The 21297-nt window shown below is 40.3% G+C and overlaps 2 protein-coding genes across 6 annotated transcripts in view; one reads left to right on the top strand and one right to left on the bottom strand.

The window, feature by feature from the left end:
• The window catches only part of PSD (pleckstrin and Sec7 domain containing), a 178572-nt gene that overhangs the window by 70891 nt on the left and 86384 nt on the right, over positions 1-21297 (bottom strand). The window lies entirely within an intron of this gene.
• GBF1 (golgi brefeldin A resistant guanine nucleotide exchange factor 1) overlaps positions 1-21297 on the top strand; it is a 97884-nt gene that overhangs the window by 55826 nt on the left and 20761 nt on the right. For 3 of the 5 annotated variants that reach the window (XM_054276643.1, XM_054276642.1, XM_054276645.1), the window contains exons 5-18: positions 4749-4867; positions 5484-5592; positions 5954-6014; positions 7732-7786; positions 10644-10679; positions 14360-14495; positions 15728-15957; positions 16469-16637; positions 16815-17026; positions 17705-17803; positions 18201-18395; positions 18713-18899; positions 19381-19521; positions 20062-20150. In XM_054276643.1, the coding sequence (XP_054132618.1) occupies positions 4749-4867; positions 5484-5592; positions 5954-6014; positions 7732-7786; positions 10644-10679; positions 14360-14495; positions 15728-15957; positions 16469-16637; positions 16815-17026; positions 17705-17803; positions 18201-18395; positions 18713-18899; positions 19381-19521; positions 20062-20150 (1838 nt within the window). The remainder of the gene's footprint in view (positions 1-4748; positions 4868-5483; positions 5593-5953; positions 6015-7731; positions 7787-10643; positions 10680-14359; positions 14496-15727; positions 15958-16468; positions 16638-16814; positions 17027-17704; positions 17804-18200; positions 18396-18712; positions 18900-19380; positions 19522-20061; positions 20151-21297) is intronic. The other 2 variants (XM_054276647.1, XM_054276646.1) reach the window with 1 other exon arrangement.

The following is a 21297-nucleotide window of genomic DNA, read 5'->3' as shown; positions in this document are numbered from 1 at the left end:
CCTGCTGCAGGACTGTGCTGGTCACCAGCTGCCTTTTAATGCCCTCCAAGCAAAAGGGCTAGGGAGGGAAGTATACCATCTTAGATTACAATGTTGCAACATGTAGAAACACAGTAGGATTTATTTAGTTTTGTGGACTAATATTTCTGCTCTAGAGTGAGGATGATTTTTTGCCCGGTCCCAGACCTTGTGCAGTGGTGTGCCAGTACTCTTCACTTTCCACAATTGTCATTGCAGAGACTGTATTTTGCTGCTGATCAAACTTTCAAATTTGCACATTTTTCTTTGTAGCTGTGAAAGACTAATAATGTGCATGTGGTCAGTTCCCGTGGCTCAGCTGGCTTGTATCTCACTAGCTGGCTTTCTGTCTGCCATCAATGTGTCACCCTGTTAGTGGTACTCGATTTTTCTCTGTAAGTTCTGTTAGTAATTTGCGATCATACCTCTGTGAATTCCAAAACCTGTTATCCATGTTTGTTTATATATAGTCTCACTTAAGGAAAATAATTTTATTAGTCTTCCTTCCCCCTGAGTTCAGATCTCTCAGTTCTTTTTCTCCTTTACATTGTAAAGGAACACTTTGAATTTTTGGTTGTTTTAAATATTTAGTTCTTTAGAGACAGCCTGAAGGCAGTTAGGGAAAGAAAGGGGCTTTATGTCCATGCAAATCACTTTTGCAGGAAAGACACAAAACTAAAATGAGCAAAAATAGAGACTTGCAGGAAAAAAGATTGAGGTGTTAGATGGAAATCTAGTGTATGAAGACTTCAGTTAGTGGGTAGTGTTTGATAGAATTAAGTACAATAATATAACTAGAATGATGCAATAATGACAGAAGTTTTTAGGACAATAAAAAAAATTTTAAAATTAAGCCTGTAAAACATGTCCCCCTGAAGAATTAAGCAATAATGCAAAATATATGACTTTCAGCATTACAGTTAGGGATGGACTCTTCTTCTGGGCTTTTATGATCTATATCACATGTCCAGGCAATGTCTGCGCAGGCAACTGGCTACAAATGCTTGATTTGAGGCAGAAACAGGAAAAAATGGAGTTTAGAATTTATAGCCTTTCTCTAGCTACCTGTTGTTTAGAATATTAATTGGGTCACTCCAACAAGAGTGGATCCCTGTAGCTGTTGGTGATTGTGTGTCTTTGTAGTAGGCAGTGGAAGACTCTCTGCCTGGCTTTTTTTCTGGGGCAGAACCTGTAATTCAAGACCTTCGTTGTTGCTTCAGGTGACATTCAGAGCAGCCTTGTCCTTTGTGCTGCTCCAGATACCAGTTAGGCTGGGATTAGTGGTGCTGGCTGAACATCTGGCTAGGTTGTGTTGTTAAATGAAAGCTTTTTGGTATTATAATTTCGTTTTGTAATATGAGACTAAAAGTAGTCTAAAGACTGCTTTCCTAAACATAGGAAATGCTTAAAACTGTTCTTGATGTACAAATCTGTCTCAAACTATACAGAGCAAGAGTGAAGAAAGGTGGCATAACCATGGTAGGCAAATTGCAGTGTGGCAGATAATATAGTGTGTTTTGGGGCTGCATAATGACAGGTGAAGCCAGCACTTTTAAAAAAAGTGACATTAGCCATGTCTGTTGTCTGAGTGGCTGGTTTTTGCTGTTCACACTGGGTTGAAAACCAGGGTGCACTGAAAGGGCCAAACTCCTCTGATAAATATCTTTGTTTAAAATGGCTTTCTCTTCCCATTTTCAAAGTATTTCATTGCTAATCTTTGTGCAGTCTTTATTGCTTTTTTATTCTTTAATGTGTCAGGTGGTTACCTGTCTCCTTTTTAGGGCAGTATTTCTCAGGGGTACATTTTAAAACCAGTTAGAAAAGAATAATTCCTGAGTAGAGTTTAAGACTTCTGATCTCTGGTAGTTTGAATTGCAAATTCACTAATGATATAGTGTGCAATCACAGCTCAGTTAGATAAAATTACTTGATATTCACCATGTGTCTGTTTTAGCAGGAATAGTTAGCATTACAGTGATTATCTTCTGCTCTAAGTATTTCTTCTACAAGAGTTTTCATTGATAAATTACACAATAACTTTTAAAGTGCTAGAAAACTGTGTGGTAATACTATTGATTTGTATCCCTCAGATTAGTTTTTTCCTTGCTCAGCAGTTTTGCAGTAGCTAGTGAACTGTCAGCCTGCTGGATGAGCTTAAACCTTAGCTATAGGAAGACTAGTCGCTAGATTTCAGAATTAGGTTTTTCTGGATTTCCCTTAGAAAAAGTATGTGCTCTTTTCATTGTCCACAGCAGCTTTTGACTCCATTTCTAAAGTTAGTTTTCCCTGATGTTCCTGGAAACTACATATCTGTAAGAAAGTAGCTGTTGCTCAGCTTCCAGTGAGAGGATTTGCTGTTTAAGTAGTTTAAGGCTTGTTCTCCCCTCCACTTTTTCTGTCTCCTTGGTGATTTATTTTAGTTCCATTAAAGGTGTTACTGAGCAGGCTTCTGGCTTTCCTGAATTCCCTCTGGTTCAGAGCCTGGATTTTCTGATTTCTCTTTGTTCTTTTGCCCACCTGTTGTAAGACTGCACCTGGTATGAAATGTGTGTATCTAGATGGGGTGTCTAGATCTTTGCATTGTAGATGGCAATTTTCAAACTGTTATTGTGCTCACTCAAACTTCTTGTTAGTGATTCTGAGCAGGCATCGATACATCTTTCTGTACTGTTTTCTCACAAGGGAACAAAGATTTTTGTCTGTATCTTGTTTCTGCAAAGTACAAGTATCTGTGCTTTTAATTGAACTCAAGAGGCTTTATAAATTGACCTGAATTTGTAGTGCTGTTCCAGGGAGCCAGAACTGAAGTAGTCAGGCGTGATGTGTGTTGGGAGAGAGGTGTTGAAGGTAGGGGCTAGAACAGCGAAGCAGTACTCACAGATCTGTTAAAGAAGCATGTGCACAACTTGCTTGCATTTCCTTTTCACACAGACTGTTTATCCATAACTATGATTAAATAGATCTCTAAGACCAGAGTAACTCACATCTCCTGGAAAAGGTGACAATGAAGTGAATCTCTGTGTGCTGCCTGTGGGAGACTTTTCTGCTGCAAGTTGCTTTTTTGTCTTGATTCCCACTGGGCTGCTTTCCACTGTGGTTGTTGAGGTTGGTTAACAGTAATGTTCATGTAGGTGCTGGCATTGTAACACCACTGGTCTTTGCCTAATTTAATTAAGGCAATTCAGAATGAGCCTACATCACCTTTGGTGATCTATGCTATTACCTCCATGAATAAGAGTGCATGACTGACCAACCTGTGACTGATTTTATTGCCTCTGGTAGAAGAGTAGTAGCTTCTCACTGGATTATAAGCCATTATTGAAGGTATGCTTTTGACAGCCAGACCTCTTACCTAATGCTTCCAGTTTTGTATTCTGTTGTGTGAAAACTGAGTGAAAAGTGACCGATTGGTTTTAGAACAGCCTTCTTAAAAGCTCAGTGAAGTTCGTTTGGCAAACCAGGAGAGGAACTCGCTCTAAACTGTGCAAGATTTCTGTGTGTGTGTGTGAACAATGTCAAAAGTAAGCCAGCTCTGTTCTTAAAAGGTATGTGTAAGAGATGGCAATGGCAAAGTGCTGCTCCTATGCTGATTTTTGTGATTCTAAAGTGCACTGGTGCCATTTCAGTTTTATGCAGCTATGAGAAATTTCTTACCCTGCAGCCACTCAGGATAGGAGTGTGGTAGAGGGCTGCTGTCTCTGGACCACAATAAGGGCAGCTTTCTTTAACACCAAGGGCTTATAGCCCTTCCTAGATGTGAATGTTACTGGAGTCAAAGAGGGAATCTGCAAAGCTTCTCTGCAAAGCTTACAAGGTCTTGCTTGGTTGCTCTGTCAGCATCATTGTTGCTGGAGTTCAAGAGGCCCCATTGCCAATTAATGAGGTATTAAGCAATGTTTAGGTTGTCTCCTTTCTTTCCTAATGACTGTTTAGGTAGAAGGGTATCAAGATTCTTGCCCAGTGCCATATTGTCTAAGTGAGAATGAAATCAAAGCCAGAGGCAGCTTTTCTGAAGCCGCTGTAATGTAGCATGAGATACAGTTACTGGCAACAATTCTCATCCTAAACATTCTCTCAACTGCACCATTGTTTGTAGCTGCAAAAGATTGAAATGGAGAGAAGGAGCCTTGATGAATGATTGGAGTGGGAGGCCTGCAACTCTGATATCTAAACTGTGATTGTGTCTGTCTGCTGTTTTCTCTGGGGAAAGCTGCTGGTCTGTTCCTTCCCGGTTCTCGTTCCTTGAGAAGGATGTAGAACAAGAGACAATTTTCCTTCCTCAATTTAGTGGAACCTGTTTGGCATTTTCTTCTCATGAGAGTAAATTTTAGGTCCCCTATGTTTAAGAGCTGTTTATTCTTTATTCCCAAGGAGAATCTGAATGCATTTAATAGCTGATTGTGCTGTATTGTAGGGAACAAGACACAGTCTTAGAAGTTAACTTGTAAAACATAGAGAACCGGTAACAACGAAATTGTAATTATTTTCTTTGTTAAGTTATATTTTTTTTTGCAAATGTAAGTAGATTCTTGATACATCTTTCTGAAAGCTCCCAGTTATAAAGCCTTTCTATTAGTGGGAGGTGAGTTATGTTCTTGTCAGGTTAACTCAGTGCAAGTCACATAAATTGAGAAAGCTGAATACACAATGTCTCCATGTAGATGTCTCCCCACAGAGGTGGTAGACTGTAGATGGCTGTTCTGTGACACGTCTCTTACTCTGTTACTCAGATCCCAGCCATGAGGGCACAGCGGAGGGGATGGAGAACATGGCAGATGCTGTCACCCATGCTCGATTTGTGGGCACAGATCATGCAAGCGATGAGGTTGTCTTGATGAAAATCCTACAGGTAAGATGAGAGAAATGGTAATTACCATAATGGTTGCTGCCTGTTGTGGAACATATCCTGTTACATAGAGATGAAGAGGAGGAAGCAATGTTTTGACTCTGCAGGAGCTTAGTGACAGACTTTATTTTTAAACAAATGGCTCATATACCTGTGGTAAAAGCTTTCCAAATGAAAATAGTTAAAAGCTTAAATTAAATTATTTTAAAATTATGGACTTGATAATGTGGTTGTGTTGGTAATCCTACCTTCTGCATGGTCTGTGTTGGGGGAGTTAATTAAGAATATGGAGCTCTCAGACTTATTTTTGAGAAGTTTTTTGTGGAGTCTAAACTATGGACTGTATACCTCTTTGGTCTGTTACTTCTGAGCAGATATCTAGTTCCTGAATTTTAATATTGGGTAGCATGCAGTGTATCAGACCCCTTTTAGAAGTAGGTCAGATAATTCTTGTCTCCTGACTGGCTTCTTGAACACAGTATTCAGTTTGAAATTACTCCAGGAGAAGCCTTCTTAGGTTTTCTGCTCATGGCAGTCTTTCTTGAGGAGACCAGCCTCCTCTTGGGAATGCATGCAAGTATCATTGCAGAGTGGTACATGTGGGTGCTGTTCTTCGCAGGTGTTGAGGACGTTGCTGCTCACCCCAGTGGGAGCCCACCTCACCAATGAGTCGGTGTGTGAGATCATGCAGTCCTGTTTCCGCATATGCTTCGAAATGAGGCTCAGTGGTAGGTTTGCTCATCCTTCTGCCGCCAAGAAACCGATCGGGTTTCCTCAGCGTTAACTAGTGCTGTTGTAGAGCATGCATCCATGGAAAGCTGCTGAGCTTTATATTATTGTGTCTTTCTACAACTTCATGGAAGATTTGCTGGGTGTTCGCTGTACGAGTTTGGACTGCTCTGTTCCCCAGCTGTGTAGCGCCACCGTGTGATGCCGTGACCGTTTGCAGTAACGCGGGGTTGGAGCTGGTTTTAATAAATTTGCCGTAATCTCTGTAAACAAGACTCGGAGGGGAGTCTGCTTGAAGAAGCCTCTTGATAATATCACACTGAGTAATGACACCTGTGTTATTTGTTTTTGTCTTCGCAGAGTTATTGAGAAAATCTGCAGAGCACACTCTGGTCGACATGGTGCAGCTGCTCTTCACAAGGTAAACCTGCTTGTGTTTGCCTCAGCATTGCCGAGATGGCCCTCTAAGGACAGAAAGATTCCACACTTCCACTTAAGGGCCCTCAGAAAAATCATCCAAAATGGTCATTATTTAGAGGTGGAAGGGGATGAAGGATTTGGCACTTTTCTCTAGGGCTGACCCTGTCAGACTGCAGGGAGACAGAGGTAGGGAAGGTTGCCTGGTTTAGGGTGTCCTTTGAGGAGAGATGGACAGCCAAGTAATGAAGAGCTTTAGGATAGAGAACCAGTTTCAGGACAGAGAATGCAAACTTCACTGGAAAAAAGGTGCTCTAAAAAAATATAGCTCTCTTTAGCAGAGAGAATAGAAATGGTGTTGAATACCCACACACTGATTTCTAGCTGAGAGCTTTGACCTCACACATCAAAGAACATCTATAACACTTGAAATCGTGTGTCTTGCACAAACATTCTGCCCTTTTCAGCGCCCTTCAGGTAATTAAGATGACTTCTTCAAAACTCAAGTAAGTTAATTAACTTAAAAACTGTTTCTCCAAATAGTGAAGTAATCATAGACTTTCCCTGGGTATTGTAAAAAGGAAACTTTTACAGGTACATATATACTTTTAGTAGAAAAATATTTTGGACAGTTTATGAAACACAGTTGCATCATATTTTTTTTCCCATTGTCACACAGTTCCAATGAGATCTCAGTTTTCTTCTCCTCTGTGTGTCCTGCATCATGCACTAGATAAATGTTGGGCAAAGGCAGAATCAGTCTCCTCAAAGAGGAGAAACCAAATTACTTTTTCTCCAAATTCATATGTGAATTTTACTTGGTGCTTTTTCATTACTCACTCTGTAATCGTCTCCTCTGTCCTTCTTGGTAAGGCTCAGAGACACCATCACCATCTGTGCCTGTGGACATTGGGATAGAGATGCAAAGTAGAGGCAGCAACTGCAAGGGTGCTTTGGCCGTCTTGCTTTCCCAAAAACGAAACAGCCAAAGCTGTGCTCTAAGGCTTTTACATCCTCATCAAGTAAAGACAGAACTGTAGTAAAGAAACAGTAAAGAAGAGAGAGCAGGGTGTGTGCAATTGTAGAGCTGTATGTGCTGTCGTTTGGTAGCACAGGTGAGAGCAGCCTTTCTCATTCTGAGATGAGAACTGCTTATCTCCAAAGATTCAGCTTAATGTGCGTCTGCTGCCCTCCACAGTTGTGTTTATATGATGCTGAACACAGGATAACTGCTGGGGTTTCTACAAATTCAAAGAGAAGAATTGCCATGACTAGTAATAAATAACATGTACACTGCAAGAGTCCTGGTGTGGATGACACTGATTCAGCAGCTGTTTCTAGCAGCATTACAGAAACCTGTTTTGAACAAATGTAAATAGTCCACTGCTGAAAGCATACACTGAAGGAAAATAAATGGTCTTTACATGGCAGAAAAATCAATATAGAAAAACAGCCATTAGCAGTAATAGTGTGCAAAGCACCTCTCATCTATACTTGTGTGAGTTCTTTCCCTTGGCAGATTTTGGCAGGAAAAGAAATTAGTAGAGTCTCTCTTTGTGAAGAAAACCTAATTTGGGTTTCTTCACAAAGAGGCTCATATACCTGTGGTAAACCTGTGGGAGTTAGTATCTGCAGCATAACTGGAAAGACCAGCCTGTTTCTTTCCCCTTCTTGTTAATCCATATAAGCTTATGTATTTTGGCTTGCTCTTTGTATTTCAGGTTGCCTCAGTTTAAAGAAGAGCCTAAAAGCTACATGGGAACGAACATGAAGAAGGTAAGACCCAGCTCTGTGTTGACTGTTCTGCTCCTGTCTTTGGCTTGCGCTCATTTCTATTTTGTTTGTTTTCACATTTGTATTTCTTCGTTTCCACAAGTCCCAGTTCACTGAAAGAGCATGTTTAACCACATAAATGGACATAGGTTCATTAATTCTATGGGATTAAGTCCAGATAGCCTAGTGACAAGTCATTTTAATGATACTGCTGCCTAAGTGAGACAGTCTGGATTCTGGGAACAGCCATCAGTGCTGTGGGCTAGAAAACCCCAGCAAGTTCTGGGACCTCATGGTGTCATTGTCTGGTTATCTGCTGTCTTCTGCTCTCTCTCCAGCTTCTTTTAATCATTCTTCATTCACTACAGGTCCAATACTGAGCTCTTGGGATATACTTTTGTCCAGTTCCTCCTGTGTGGAAGGGAAAATTTTTGAGGCTGGTGAAACAGCATGAAAGCATGAAATGGGCTTTTGTAGAAAAAACTTTGGTGACTTATAGAAGGGACAGCATTCTGTGGTGAGCACCTTAGTTCACATGATCAGTGCCATCTCTATTAGCAGCCAAATCAAAGTAGACTTTTCTTTATCTCTCTTTTCCTAAATGTACAGTTTTCTGAGGGTAGAACTTCTGGATTTGTTCAACACCGCCATCTTGATAAATACAGTGAGGTTTTTAGTAGCTGGAATCTGTATTTCAAATAACATTATGTGACCTTATATGATTATTAATGTAGTAATTTCTTATTGAGGAGAGGGCCCATTGAGGAACTCCATATATACTTCTATATTCTTTATATTCCATATGAAGAATGTCAATAAAGGTTGTTTGATTCTGCTGTTGAGAGCAACAGAATGGGGAAAAGTGCTAGAGAAGAAATAACCACCTTTCAACTTAACACTGAATATTTAGCTTATAGCTTCCACTCTGTTTGTATTTCAATAAGTTGAGAAAAGGGGCAGCATAGTGTAAGCATACATTTCAGAGCCATTATAGAAGTGTTTTGAGAGACTGAATGCTTGGTTGTAGGAGTCTGAAACCTAGTAAGACTTAGGGCTTTACTTCTTGTATGGTAAACCACTGAGTGCTTGTTTCCCTTGCTGTGGAGAACTCACAGGATTTGTGATGATGGTAGGCTGGTGCACAGAAAGCTAAAAGAGATCAGATTCACGTCCTGCAGGAGCCAGGCTTTGTTGGTCTGTGTACAGGTGTGAAGGGAGGGTGACTGAACTGAGGAAGGCTGCCCTTCCCAAGTGATGGCTGCTCTCAGCTCGGTTAAGTGATGCTCTGTCTTGTGTCTGCTCTGTGCAGTTACCCTGTACTGTCTCTTTGCTGTGCATGCCAGGAGTGTGCCCTGCAGCCTTGCACTCTGCCAGGTTATTCTTCTCTTTGGGTTTATTTTGCTTTGTTTAAACCATGCATTTGCCTATCTTTCACAGATTTCTTCAGGTCTCCTCAACAAACTGGAGCTAAGTAGTGGGGAACAGCCCAAAGCCCTGAACCAGTTAGAGAGGGTATTGATCTTTAAGAACCTGAAGGTTGCTCTCTCCCTTCTCCCTTCTTACCTTACTCCCCTCTTCCTTCTCTTGTAAACACCACCTGAGAGAATAGTTACGGTGTGTGCAGCAAATGTCCCTCCACTCATTTGACACAGCATGGCTTTTGGAGACAGTGCATGCCGTGGTTGCTTTGCAGTGTTGTGGCTGCAGATGGGGCAGGCTTGGGAGGCAGAGACCCTTGTTTTACTGCAGCATTCACTGTCTTGGTGAGTGCCACCTCAGACACCATCACAGCATCCTCTGGGGGAAAGGAGTGGGAGGGCCTGGGTAAGACTTCACAGTGAAAACTTGAAAAAAGGAAACTTAAAAAGTGTAGATTTGTCTCTGAAGTGTTGTGTGTCTTGCCTGTTGGTCTTTATTATAGACATAGCTCCTCCATATACCTGAGGAGTCTTTTGACCCAGCACGTCGTAACACTTTTTTAGTCAAGGTGAATCTCTGAGCTTTGTTACTTGGTACAGGGCCACAGAGTTCAATGCTTTCTGAAGATTTTTTGAAGGAGATTGCTGTGTATTTTCAACATCTTTTGTTCATGTTTCTACTGAAAATATGTGTCCCAGCACAGTATATGCTAATGGGGGATCAGTGGGGCCAAACAGATTTACAAAATGTGTTAGTCCCTGCTAATTCCCCTAGATAATACTTCTAAAGAAATACTGTAGGCATGCAGATTATTTGGTTTGGATCAATCATAGTAACCCTGAAAAACTGACTTAGGGCAGTTCTCAGTTTTCCATGTTGGTTCATAAACTTCACGTAGCTTTAATTTTTGTCTTCTGTTGATGTTACTTAGTCCAGACAGAGCTGAACAGAACATTTAGAAATGCCACTCTTGTCCTGTGTCTAAGACAAAAATAGTTATATGAACAGGATAGTTTGAGGCTCAAGACCTCCAGATTTGTGCAGAGTTACACAGAAAAAAAAAAAGAGTAAGAAATGTTTCCCTTGGCAGTAGAAAGCATTCTAGGTAAACTGGGTTCTGTTGTGGGAGTCCGGAGTAACATAAATCTGAATCTTCATAGATTTTTGGGGTGGCTTTTGTTCACAGTTGCCTAAGATGCATAAATGCATTCACCAAATAACCTTCATTAGCTGTTGCAGTACAGGCAGGTGTGAAAATGAGCTGACTGGATTGCCTTGGTGTCTCCAGGACTCAGACCGTGGACTGCGTTCTCTCTGCATGCTTCTGTGTCTTGAACGCTACTTGGTGTGCTGACCAGTTCCATGCTGCATTAGAATGAGCTCATGTTTTAGTGTAATCACTTTAATTACTAATCATTGGCCCCTGCCCTTTTCTCTTGAGGCTTACAGTATCTTATGGAAAAACAAACGAGTACAGGTAAGGTGGCTTGTAGAAAAATGAGATCTTGTGGACCCTTTAAAAAGAATCTTGTAGTCTTACATTTTTCTTCACCTTCCTGAACCTTAGTTAGGGTTTTATTTCTAAAACCTCATCTATCAAAGGAAGCATTTGGAGTCTTGTATTTTTTTTCTTCTATAATTTTGTGGACATTTCTTTATTCAAAGGTAACTCAGAAAAATGTAATTGAATCTGTACAGAATTTCAAGATGAACAAACAGTACCTCTGAGCTCCCTCTCTCATTTCTAAAGAGTATTTTTTAAATACCAACACCAAATGGTTTTTACTGTCAAAAAATACAAGCTTAATGTAGTCTCAGGGATATTGATGATTAGAAAACTAATGTAACTCTAATATCACTGAGCATGGAACAGAGAATGAGAATTTTAGATAATTTGTAAGATTCAGGATACGTTAATGGTCTATTAAATGCCATTTAACTGCTGCATTTAATCAAAAAGGCAATGTTAGGTTTAAAATATCAGTGTGTTAACATACCATGAAGCTTTCTAGAGAAACTGTGAAATGTCTTGAAATTGAAGGTGAAAACAAAATTTAGAAATAGTTCCTTTAGTTAAAGGCAAACTGTACAAGTGTTTTTACATTTTTTGTACTAACATTAAAAGCAAAGAGATGTGAGATTGTTACCTTTAATTCAAAGAAAATCCAGAAGGAATGATGTTACTTGCTGTCCTTTGATACATGTATTGTTTTAGAATTCCCAAAGTCAGTGTTTGTTTGTTAAAACAGCATTTAGCCTCCTGACACTGGTGAAATGTTTTTATTAAGCTTTTCTGTTCGCTTCTGCAAATTTTTAAAGCTGTGCAATAATTTACTGCATTGAAACAAAAGGAGATAGCAAAATATAAAGGAGGGAGGGCAAAATTATATTGGAAATAGTCCTATGTAGTCCATCTAGGTAATTCTAATAAAAGGATACCTGTTTTTGTAAAATGTGGAGATTGGATGGTATGAGATGAAAAAGACCTGCTGGGTAATCTCATCTCACCCCACCCATCCTCCATTCCCTGCAAAAAAAAAAAAAAAAACCCTAAAAAACAAAACAAAAACCACAAAAAAATGAAACCCACAAAAAACCACACCAACCAAAATCCCAAAAAACACCATAACAAAAAAAAATAAAACACCTAAAAAGGTCAAATAAACTTAGATTCTGGTCTAAATGATTTATAGTCTGATTAAATGTTTTGGAATCTTTAAAAATCAAGTAAGTCTTTTTGCTTGCCTGACTACACTGTTTCCCATCCATGTGAAGCTGTTGTGACTCAGTCTCTGAAGGATGGCACAGGTTCATTGAAATGATTACAGATGGGCCTGTATCTTATGGCCCTCGAGATGCAACCTGGGAAGTTGAAACAGAACACAGGACAATCACAGAGGGTAGATTTTGTGTCTGGGGAAAAATGCTTTTTGAAAGGGCTAGTGTTGAATTGAGGTGGTATTTGGTGTTGTATGAAAGGGGAGATTAGAAACAGTAATTAAGTTGTGAGGTTGCATTGTCTGATAGAATGTTTAAACTGTTAGGTGTTTCTCAGGAATGGTACATGCTTAGCCTGTATCAGTATCTCAGCTCTGTTTTGCTGATATCAATTTTGCATCCTGCTGCAAGTAATTTTTAACCTGGCAAATAATGCTAACTGGCCTTAGTAGCTCAAGTGATGTCTGTTTTGAAATTGTGTGAAACAGACTTTTTGATTTAACATATAATGCTTCCAGATTTCCTTCCTAATGAAAGTAGTTAGGTACAATGAACCACTAGTCTTCAGATCTTACTGTATAAGTTACTGAAAAATGAGAAAAAAAAATACAGCTGTTTCTATAATAGCTGGTAGGTAAAACTATTGTCTAATTTGTAGCTTAAGCCTTTAATAATTGCAGCTGTTGGTAGTATTTAAGACTCAGGTTTTAGAAATTGGCAAGAATCAAAAATAACACATATTTTATATAGCCCTATGAAGTAAGAATAAATAGGAAAGGTGAGAAAGCTGATAATTTTGACATGAAAGGTTTGTGATCCATAAGCATTGTAAAACATTTTGACATCTGCAAAATTTGGTTTTAGCTGTGTGCTTGTCCTATAAGTATTTGCCAGAAGCTGTGATTTAGAAGATTCTTGCTGCAATCTTTGAAAGAAATAACAAGGAGCAAAGTAATTCTGAACCTATTAATCAGCACACTCAAGGAAACTGTAGCATAGCTAAAACCTGGGGATTAGTCATCAAACAAATAAAACTTGTGGTGTGAAGAGAAGTTACACAAATGGTTTACTGCAGTGGGATATAACATTTTGACAAGCTTTGTTTAAATGGGAAGAAATACAGGCTGAGGCCATATACAGGGAGTTAGAATTCTACCAGGAAAATGGAAAGAGAAGGAAGAACAGTAGTAGAACCTAGAAGATTTATTGGCTTTTAAGAGTAGTAGTAGCTAGATGGAGTTAAATTGCAGAAAATGGAAGAGACTAAGGAATATAGCTGTCTTCTACATAAGCTAAATCCGATCTAGAGATATAAGAAATAAGGAATATTTTAGCCCAAAATAAAATTTAATTGTCATAAATTTACAAAGAGGAATACTGAATAGGGCCTGGTATTGAAACTTGCTGAATGGTTTCCACAACATGCAAGATACCTGTTCAGTGCTTAATTTGCACTCAGACCGAGGGGGTGGCAGCATCAGAAAAGCTGCCTGCAGCTACTAAATGCAAGAGTACATGCAATCCTGCACTTGGAGGAACTTATGTCGCAACTGGTCTTCATGCTGGCCAGGGCCATTGGCCATGTGACTAAATATCATACTGTTTTTCTGGAGTTCTAGAGAATTTCTGCATGCCTGAAATAGCAGTGCTGTGCAGCAAGTGCCACACAGTCTACCCTGCTCCTGGTTTTGTTCTTCTTTTCCCAATCAAAGTTCTGTGTACAAACTAGAAGAAGAATCTTGGTCAACAAAGATATCAAGAGTTAAGGTTAGGTTTAGGAGAGAAGTAATGACAGAAGGCAGGTGAAAGGAGAATGAGGTTTGTTTCTAAATTGCTAAGGTAGCATTTGCAATGTAACATGCACCAGTAGCAAGTGAAGTGTTAGAAATACTTCTTAATAGTGAGCATGGCATTGCTACAAAGATGAAGAGTGAATTGAGGCAAGAGGTCAGTGACAGAGCTGCAGCATGCTCATGCTGCATTTCCAGCTTGATATATAGATGGTGACATTTTAGCTTCATGTCAAACTTGACTAATGCTTACTTAGATACTTTAATCGATGCCCTTTAGAAGTCTAGGAGCTTTGGTAAAAGCAGAGAGGTTTGAAATGTGTAGGTCCAAGAGAATTCTTTTTCCTAATTTAAAGTTGGGAGGTATTGATAGGGAATAGGGAGTGTTGTGACAATTGAACTGTTAAGTATATATTATAGCAGAGTCACTGAGTTAATTGTCCCTGATTTAGGTGTGGACTGTTGGCTAATATGTGGGGAGTCAAGGGGTAGTTTGCATGATTTTGAGGTGCTGATTAATTTGTGTGATATATTTAAGTGCTACTGCCAGACTTTAAAGTTTCTGAGGTAGCCTTTGTGAGTTGGCTTGTGTAATCCATTATGCTATGTGGTTTTTGCAGCACTGATACTAATGATTATTGGTTTTCAGTTGAAAATGAGAGCTGGAGGAATGAGTGAATCATCAAAATGGAAAAAGCAGAAGAGATCACCTAGGCCTCCTCGACATGTAACTAAGGTCTCTCCTGGGACAGAGCCATCAGCAGGCAATGCTACTAATACTACAGGTAAGTTGAAATTTTTTTCAAGAGACCAGACAGCATCTATGCTAGAGCTTTTTTGAATGTATCTTTATTTAATTTCTCCTAATATATTATTTTGCATGAATTCTTTTAAAAATAGTTCTCAGTTACTGTAGCAATAAGACATATCATAGCTTTTCAGGTCCAGGAGAAAGTTTTCAGGACATGGAATACATATTGATGAGAAAGGCATGGCCCTGCACATAACTGAACAGCATTTCTGTGCCTTCAGCATGCCTCGTAGGGGCAGTTTGGACAAAAGAGAATGGACACCTGGAGAAGTGGCTGAGGTTAAGGTCAGCCATGTGGTGCAGAGGAGTTGAAGGATGCAGCAGATAGAAGAGACTGAGAACAGGAGCACTGACAAGAGGAGAGCCAAGGGCAACTAGTGACAGCACAAGGGGGCATAGTCCTAAGCTGCTCCAGGCGAGACCTAGCTTGGACATTAGGAAGAATTTCTTCACAGAAGGGGTGATTAAACATTGAAATAGATTGCCCAGGGAGGTGATGCAGTCACCTAGAGGTGTTTAAGGAAAGACTGGATGTGGCACTCAGTGCCATGGTTTAGCTGACATGGTGGTGGTGGAGGGTCATAGGTTGGACTCGATGATCTCAGAGGTCTTTTCTAACTTAATTGATTCTGTGATTCCATAAGGAACACTTAGATTCTTGGAGCACTGTCTCATACTTAGAGACAGAATTTGGTAGAAATTCTTCACTGCTCGTATTTCAGATCCATTTGAATTGTAATGCAACTTCATTTGTTTAGGAAGAATTAAAGATATCGGTCCTGCTTTAGAATCAAGCCAAAATTCTCGTTCTGAAGGAATGATTAATTCTTGATGCAAGTGTTTAAAGTGGTTGTGTCATTGTATTAAAGAGTAAAGTACACCTTTTAGACTTTCCAGATTCCTTCTTATGTAAATGCTCTGCACCCTTTATCTAAGTATATAAGTTAGCTAATTTGCTGAGCCAGTTAGACCCCAATTATTGTGTTAAATTTGGAGAACTGCTAATACCTCCAATGTTCATCTATTGAATTCATTAATACCTAGAAAGAGATGTCTTAGTTTATCTATGTTCTCACATTAGTGTGTTGCTGAGATTATTTGTAGTATGAAGTAGCAATGAGAGAATTTGTTGTTGCTATGTTTAATGTATGAATTTGTGTTGAGGGACAGAGCAATACTAATCATTTTGCTTCTGTTTCTCATCAGCAAGTGGAGTTGCTTTCATAGATGGGCCTTCTCCCAGCTCCTCTGGGAGCTCAGAAAATGTTTCATCAGCGGTCAGCCCTGTTACAGACAGTGGGCTGGAATTGTCCTCACAGACTACATCCAAGGAAGACCTGACAGATTTGGACCAAGTCGCTTCTTTGGGACTTAATGCAGGAACACCTTCAAATGAGGCCAAAGTCACTGAAAGTCAAAACCAGCCTGAACTCCAGGTACATGAATATAATTTGCAAAGAAAAGTTCCAACTACCAGCATGATCACTTCTCCCCACAACAGTAATGATATTGAGAAGATCATAGAGCCACAGAGGACCTTTCAGAGCTGCAGATGTTTTGAATGGTAAAAATGCTAGGAAGACTTAAACAAAAGTAGTGTGATGAAGTTGTGTAGCATTTTAAAAAAATGAGCAAAATTTTTCACCTCAGAGGGAGTAAAAACTGATAGGTTATGGAAGTATTTTTGAGGTAAAGTCCATAGTCTCACAACCCAGAGTTATATAAAGCAGATAAGAACTTGATGTAAGTGGAAGGGTAAAGAGGATTGCAGCTTAGGTAGAGGCTCTCTTTTCTCTTAAATTTTGTTTTTATGGTACTCTTCCATTAGTGGCCTGTGTTGTTTTAATAGTTACAGATTACCTGCAAACAAATGAGACCTTCTTTTCACTTGTCTAGTGCTTAACTCTTCTTTTGCTTCTTTCATTCTCAAATGACATTTCAATGAAGAACGAAAGTCTGAGGGAGGAGAAGGTCCAGTCAGCTTCTGTCGAGTCTATCCCCGAAGTCCTAGAGGAGTGCACATCTGTAGCAGAACATTCTGACTCTGCCTCAGTTCATGACATGGACTATGTAAACCCCCGGGGAGTGCGTTTTACTCAATCTTCCCAAAAAGAAGGTGAGAGGTGGGCAATGCTGCTGAAGCCCTGCTTCATTTCCACTGTTCTATTTCACTTCCTGCTAAGAGGCTGATAAGCTCCTGTTCCTTAGTGGGTCTGTACCAATTAAATTTTTAGCACTTGCTAGGCACCTGCAAAAAGCAAATTTAGATTGCTAATCTCTCCTTTTTCTTCAGGAGCAGCTCTGGTCCCATATGGGTTGCCATGTATCAGAGAACTGTTCCGCTTCCTCATCTCGCTCACCAACCCTCACGACCGCCATAACTCGGAGGTGATGATCCACATGGGGCTGCAGCTGCTGACCGTGGCCCTGGAGTCTGCACCCATCGCAAACTGCCAGTCCCTGCTGGGGCTCGTCAAGGAGGAGTTGTGCCGGCACCTCTTTCAAGTGAGTCTGGCTTGTGCTCCCGTGGAACGTGGCACTGGGGAGTCAGATAGGAATGTCCCTCACAGAGTGTATTGAAATTCAGTATGATGAGCTTTGGCCGGTCTGCATGCAAGCTCTCTCCTGCACTGCAATGAGAGTTCTGAATTGCACCAAATGGCGCTGTTGCAGAGCCAGAGAGGTTGTCATGCTATTTTCTTTTTCTGCAGACCAGGGCCAAGAAGGATGAGTGTGATTTGAATGAACTGTTACTGTGGGATAACACTGTGTTTTGACATAATTGGTTTTGTGGTAATTATGAATGCAAGTTACCAGCTTAGTAGTAGGCAGAACTTTTAAGGGATAGCAAGCTATTAATTGCAGTGGGATCATCTCAGAGGCAGGTCTTCTCCCAAGTTACTTCACCATTAAGAGTCTCTGTGGACTTGACAAAAGAACCAAGTTGTAGTAGGTAAAATGTTACCACACACAAATGAGAATTAAGTATATTCATCCTCACTAGAAACAGTGGGACCAGGAGGTTGAACAAGGGATTGTTTTTTAAAATGTCATTGATGTGGGGGGCAGTGTGTGAAGCTTTGGCTGGTTGAAGGCAATGCCTGCCGTGCCCTAGTACTGCTACTTACAGCACATAATGACTTGCCTTTGTAGTTCTTAAAGGGTTTTTTGTTTCTTCTTCAGCTACTGAGTGTTGAACGGCTCAATCTGTATGCAGCCTCCCTCAGGGTGTGCTTTCTTCTCTTTGAGAGCATGAGAGAACATCTGAAATTCCAGCTGGAGGTGAGGTTTTTGATATCACTGGGTGCCTCATAATAGTTTGCTGGCCTTCAGTTAAATGCATACATCTGAACAGTAAAATAGAGTCTAAGTGTCAAATTATGTTTGCATAAATTACTCAGTGTTGTGGGTAGGCTGTGTAGGCCTTTTTCTGTTGGAAAATCAAATCTCTTGGAGACTGGTGCACTATGCTGCCTGCCTTCAGACTGTATTTTTAGAACTGTAGATCCAGTAGAACTGTTTGAAACCTTTTTACAGCCTCCTTCAGAATGAGCCATCATTAAAGATGGAATGTTATGGGGGAAGGTGAACCTTAAATCTCCCTCTGCAGTCCTCAAAGCTGTTCACTGTCCTGCTTTTTTTTCTTTCCTTAAACTGAGCTGCCCTGTGTTTCTGCCAGATGTATATCAAGAAGCTGATGGAAATAATTGCTGTGGAAAACCCAAAGATGCCCTATGAAATGAAGGAGATGGCTTTGGAAGCCATTGTTCAGCTGTGGAGGATTCCCAGCTTTGTGACTGAGCTGTACATTAACTATGACTGCGACTACTACTGTGCCAACCTGTTCGAGGAGCTCACCAAGCTGCTCTCCAAGGTGCTGAACCCGGGCAGGGGCAGGGAGGGGCAGCCGGTGACTCTGGGCACAGCTGAACAGTGGGAGCACTCAAAGGGTCTGGGGGTGTGAGCTGGGGAGATGGGGAAGGGCATTGAACATTGGGAAGCAAAAGAGAAGAAAAATAGTCATGATGCTTTAATAATATCAGAGCAAATAAACTATTAAATACAAGCTAGACAGCTTAGGGTGTTCTGTTCTAGTTTTTTGCCTTCCCCAAGTTGTGGGGGAAAACTTACTTGCCCTGTTATGGTGAGAGAGACGTGAAAGTTGACTAATACTTGCATGTTATTTCCCAGAATGCCTTTCCAGTTTCTGGACAGCTGTATACTGTCCATCTGCTGTCTCTGGAAGCATTGCTGACAGTGATAGATAGCACTGAGGCACATTGCCAGGCCAAAGTGCTGAGTAACATACATCAACAAGAGAAGGAAGTTGTCAAACCCAGCCCAGAAACCATCAACAGCACCAAAGAAACAAGCAATAGTAAGAACCCTTTCTTTGATATTTTAATATTAAGCTTAGTCTTGTGCTAAACTCGGACATCTCATTTTGGTTGCTGACATAGTAAACTCCTTAAATACGTCTTCAGTCTTCCTGTCGCACATTTTATAACTACACACTGATGTTAATAACCTTGCTATTTGTAAAATTTGCAGTTATTAAAATTTGTCTTTCACAAAGCTTTATATAAAGGCCATGTCAAGACTGACAATCACACCAGAATAAGGGCATGCCATGGAATTCATGTACACAAAATACTGAGGATACTGCAAAGTCATGGTTACTAGAAGGTTCCTTCCTCTGAATAAGCTCATTTTCAATTTAGAGTGATCAGCTCATTATTTTTCTGTTGATAGCTTTTTTCCTTGGCTTACGGGTTTGTTTCTGTGTGTATGTTTGGTTTGGGATTTTTTGGTGAGTTTTGTTTGTTTGCTTGCTTATTTGTTTGTTTTAACTTCTGCAGATATTGAGAGGGTATTCAGTGAGGGAAAATCTTCCAGTCCAGTCTCAGAGGCAGTTGGGGCATGTCCTCCCACCAGTGGGTGCCTTATGGCTGACCAGATGAAGGAGAGCTGCATGGAGCTGGAAGGAGGAAGTGAAGCAGGTAATAGCCTTGGCAGTACCCTGGGGGTTTGTATCCTAGAATGATCCTGACATTTGCTGACAGGTTCTGCTAAAGTGTGGACCATTGTAGCTATTGTGCTCAGAATTGGAAGGAGGTATATGGTGAATGTATGTTTATTATATGTGTGCTGTTTATGCCAGCTAGGTGTTGCATGTCTTCTGGGAGGCATTAGATCTGATGGGGGACTTTGGGTCAAAAGGGTGTGAGTTCATAGCAGAGCTTAGAGTTTTGAAGGAAGGTAGGGGCTCTCCAGGGGATCAGTAATGTAGGTAGCCAGAACAGCCAGAAAATTAAATCTCGTGGCTGTGTGAAATTTTCTGGGGCAAGGAGCTACTATGCAATTATGCTGAAAAAAATGTGGGTGGGAGGAATGTAGTAATTAAATTGAAGTGTGACTGCCATTTGCAGGACAGCATATTGCAGCAAAGGTTCCATGACTGAAAGTTATTATGGGACACTCTTATGCCTGGGTGCTACTCTGGGGATAGATTTGACTGTAATGATGCTTTGTCATTCTAGCTGAGAAGAGTATCCCCAGGAAACCTACTCGATTTTCTTGTATCCTTCCAAGCCCTCAGGAACTTATGCAGATTAAGAACAAAAAGAAGGTATGGATCTTTGAGTGTTCTCATTTCCCATCCCATGTGAGCTTTGCATGACTGGTCATACCTCAGAAATTTTGAGTTCTGCTGATCAGAATTAAAGAGTCAGCCACTGAAAATCCTGCTACACTCTAGAGACAGCAGTGATTATTACCTGTTCTGGTTTAGCTGTGCTGAAGATTGCAGGAGTTGTTGGGAAATTTTGTGGCACAGTTTGTAAGCTAGATCCATCTGATTTCTGGGTGGGAAAGTCTCTGGATTTAGTCTTTATTATATGGAGATAATCAGGTACTTTGATCAAAAAGGGCAGCTTCACTACTCTTATCAATGATGTAGATGGGGAGTGTGCCAAGAGGCCTGTACTGGAAATTAACTGGTCTGCCATTCTGATTTGGTAATTCCTATGTTTGCTTTGTCATAAGGATGACCAAAAAGATTGTTCTGATTGTGGTAGCACCATTCTTTGTTTTCAGAATCTGTTTCCTTGAACCTCGTTAGTCCAAGTTATAGCCTAAACTTTATACAACTTTTCCATTCCCCGAGTGGGTCTGGGCTAGACCTGGTGTTGATAAAGGTACTCCATGCTAATGGCTTTGTATTTATCTGCTGTCCTGTGTCAAATACCTGGTACTGGCCTGCTCTTTCACCTCCAGAGACAGTGGATGAATATATCTTAAATCCCCAGGGATTGCATGGGACTGTTCAGGTTTTTTTGTTGTGCATTTCTTGAGGTTTTTTTCATTCACCTATGTTCTTTGGACATATTTTGTTCTCTTTGCACAACATATGCATGAGGTGTGAAATTTGAATATGAAAATAATGCATGTCCTGGATGAAACATGAGTGGCCATACTAGTTGTGGGTAAGGAGATGATATAATAGAAAAGAAATTATTGTCTTTGAAGTATTCACTGGTGGTAAAAGAGAGAGGTTTTTTATTTGTATCTGACTAAAAGGCTTCTGGCTTCTCTCTCCAGCATAGGTGGTTTTATTTTACATTTTTACAAGGGATTGATGGTCATATTTGTTTAAACTTTCTTAATCAGAAATAGAAGAAAATACAATACATCTTTCTTCTGCTGCCGTACTAATCTGTGCTTTGTGATCCACTCTGGCACTCTCTGGATCTGAGTGTAATTTAAAGCATTGGTTT

This window comes from Melozone crissalis, unplaced genomic scaffold (genome assembly GCF_028551555.1).
Source record: "Melozone crissalis strain CALT ecotype California unplaced genomic scaffold, PUWL_Pcris_2 ptg000019l_1, whole genome shotgun sequence".
Classification (NCBI taxonomy): Eukaryota; Metazoa; Chordata; class Aves; order Passeriformes; family Passerellidae; genus Melozone; species Melozone crissalis.
This window is presented reverse-complemented; position numbering and strand designations above follow the sequence as displayed.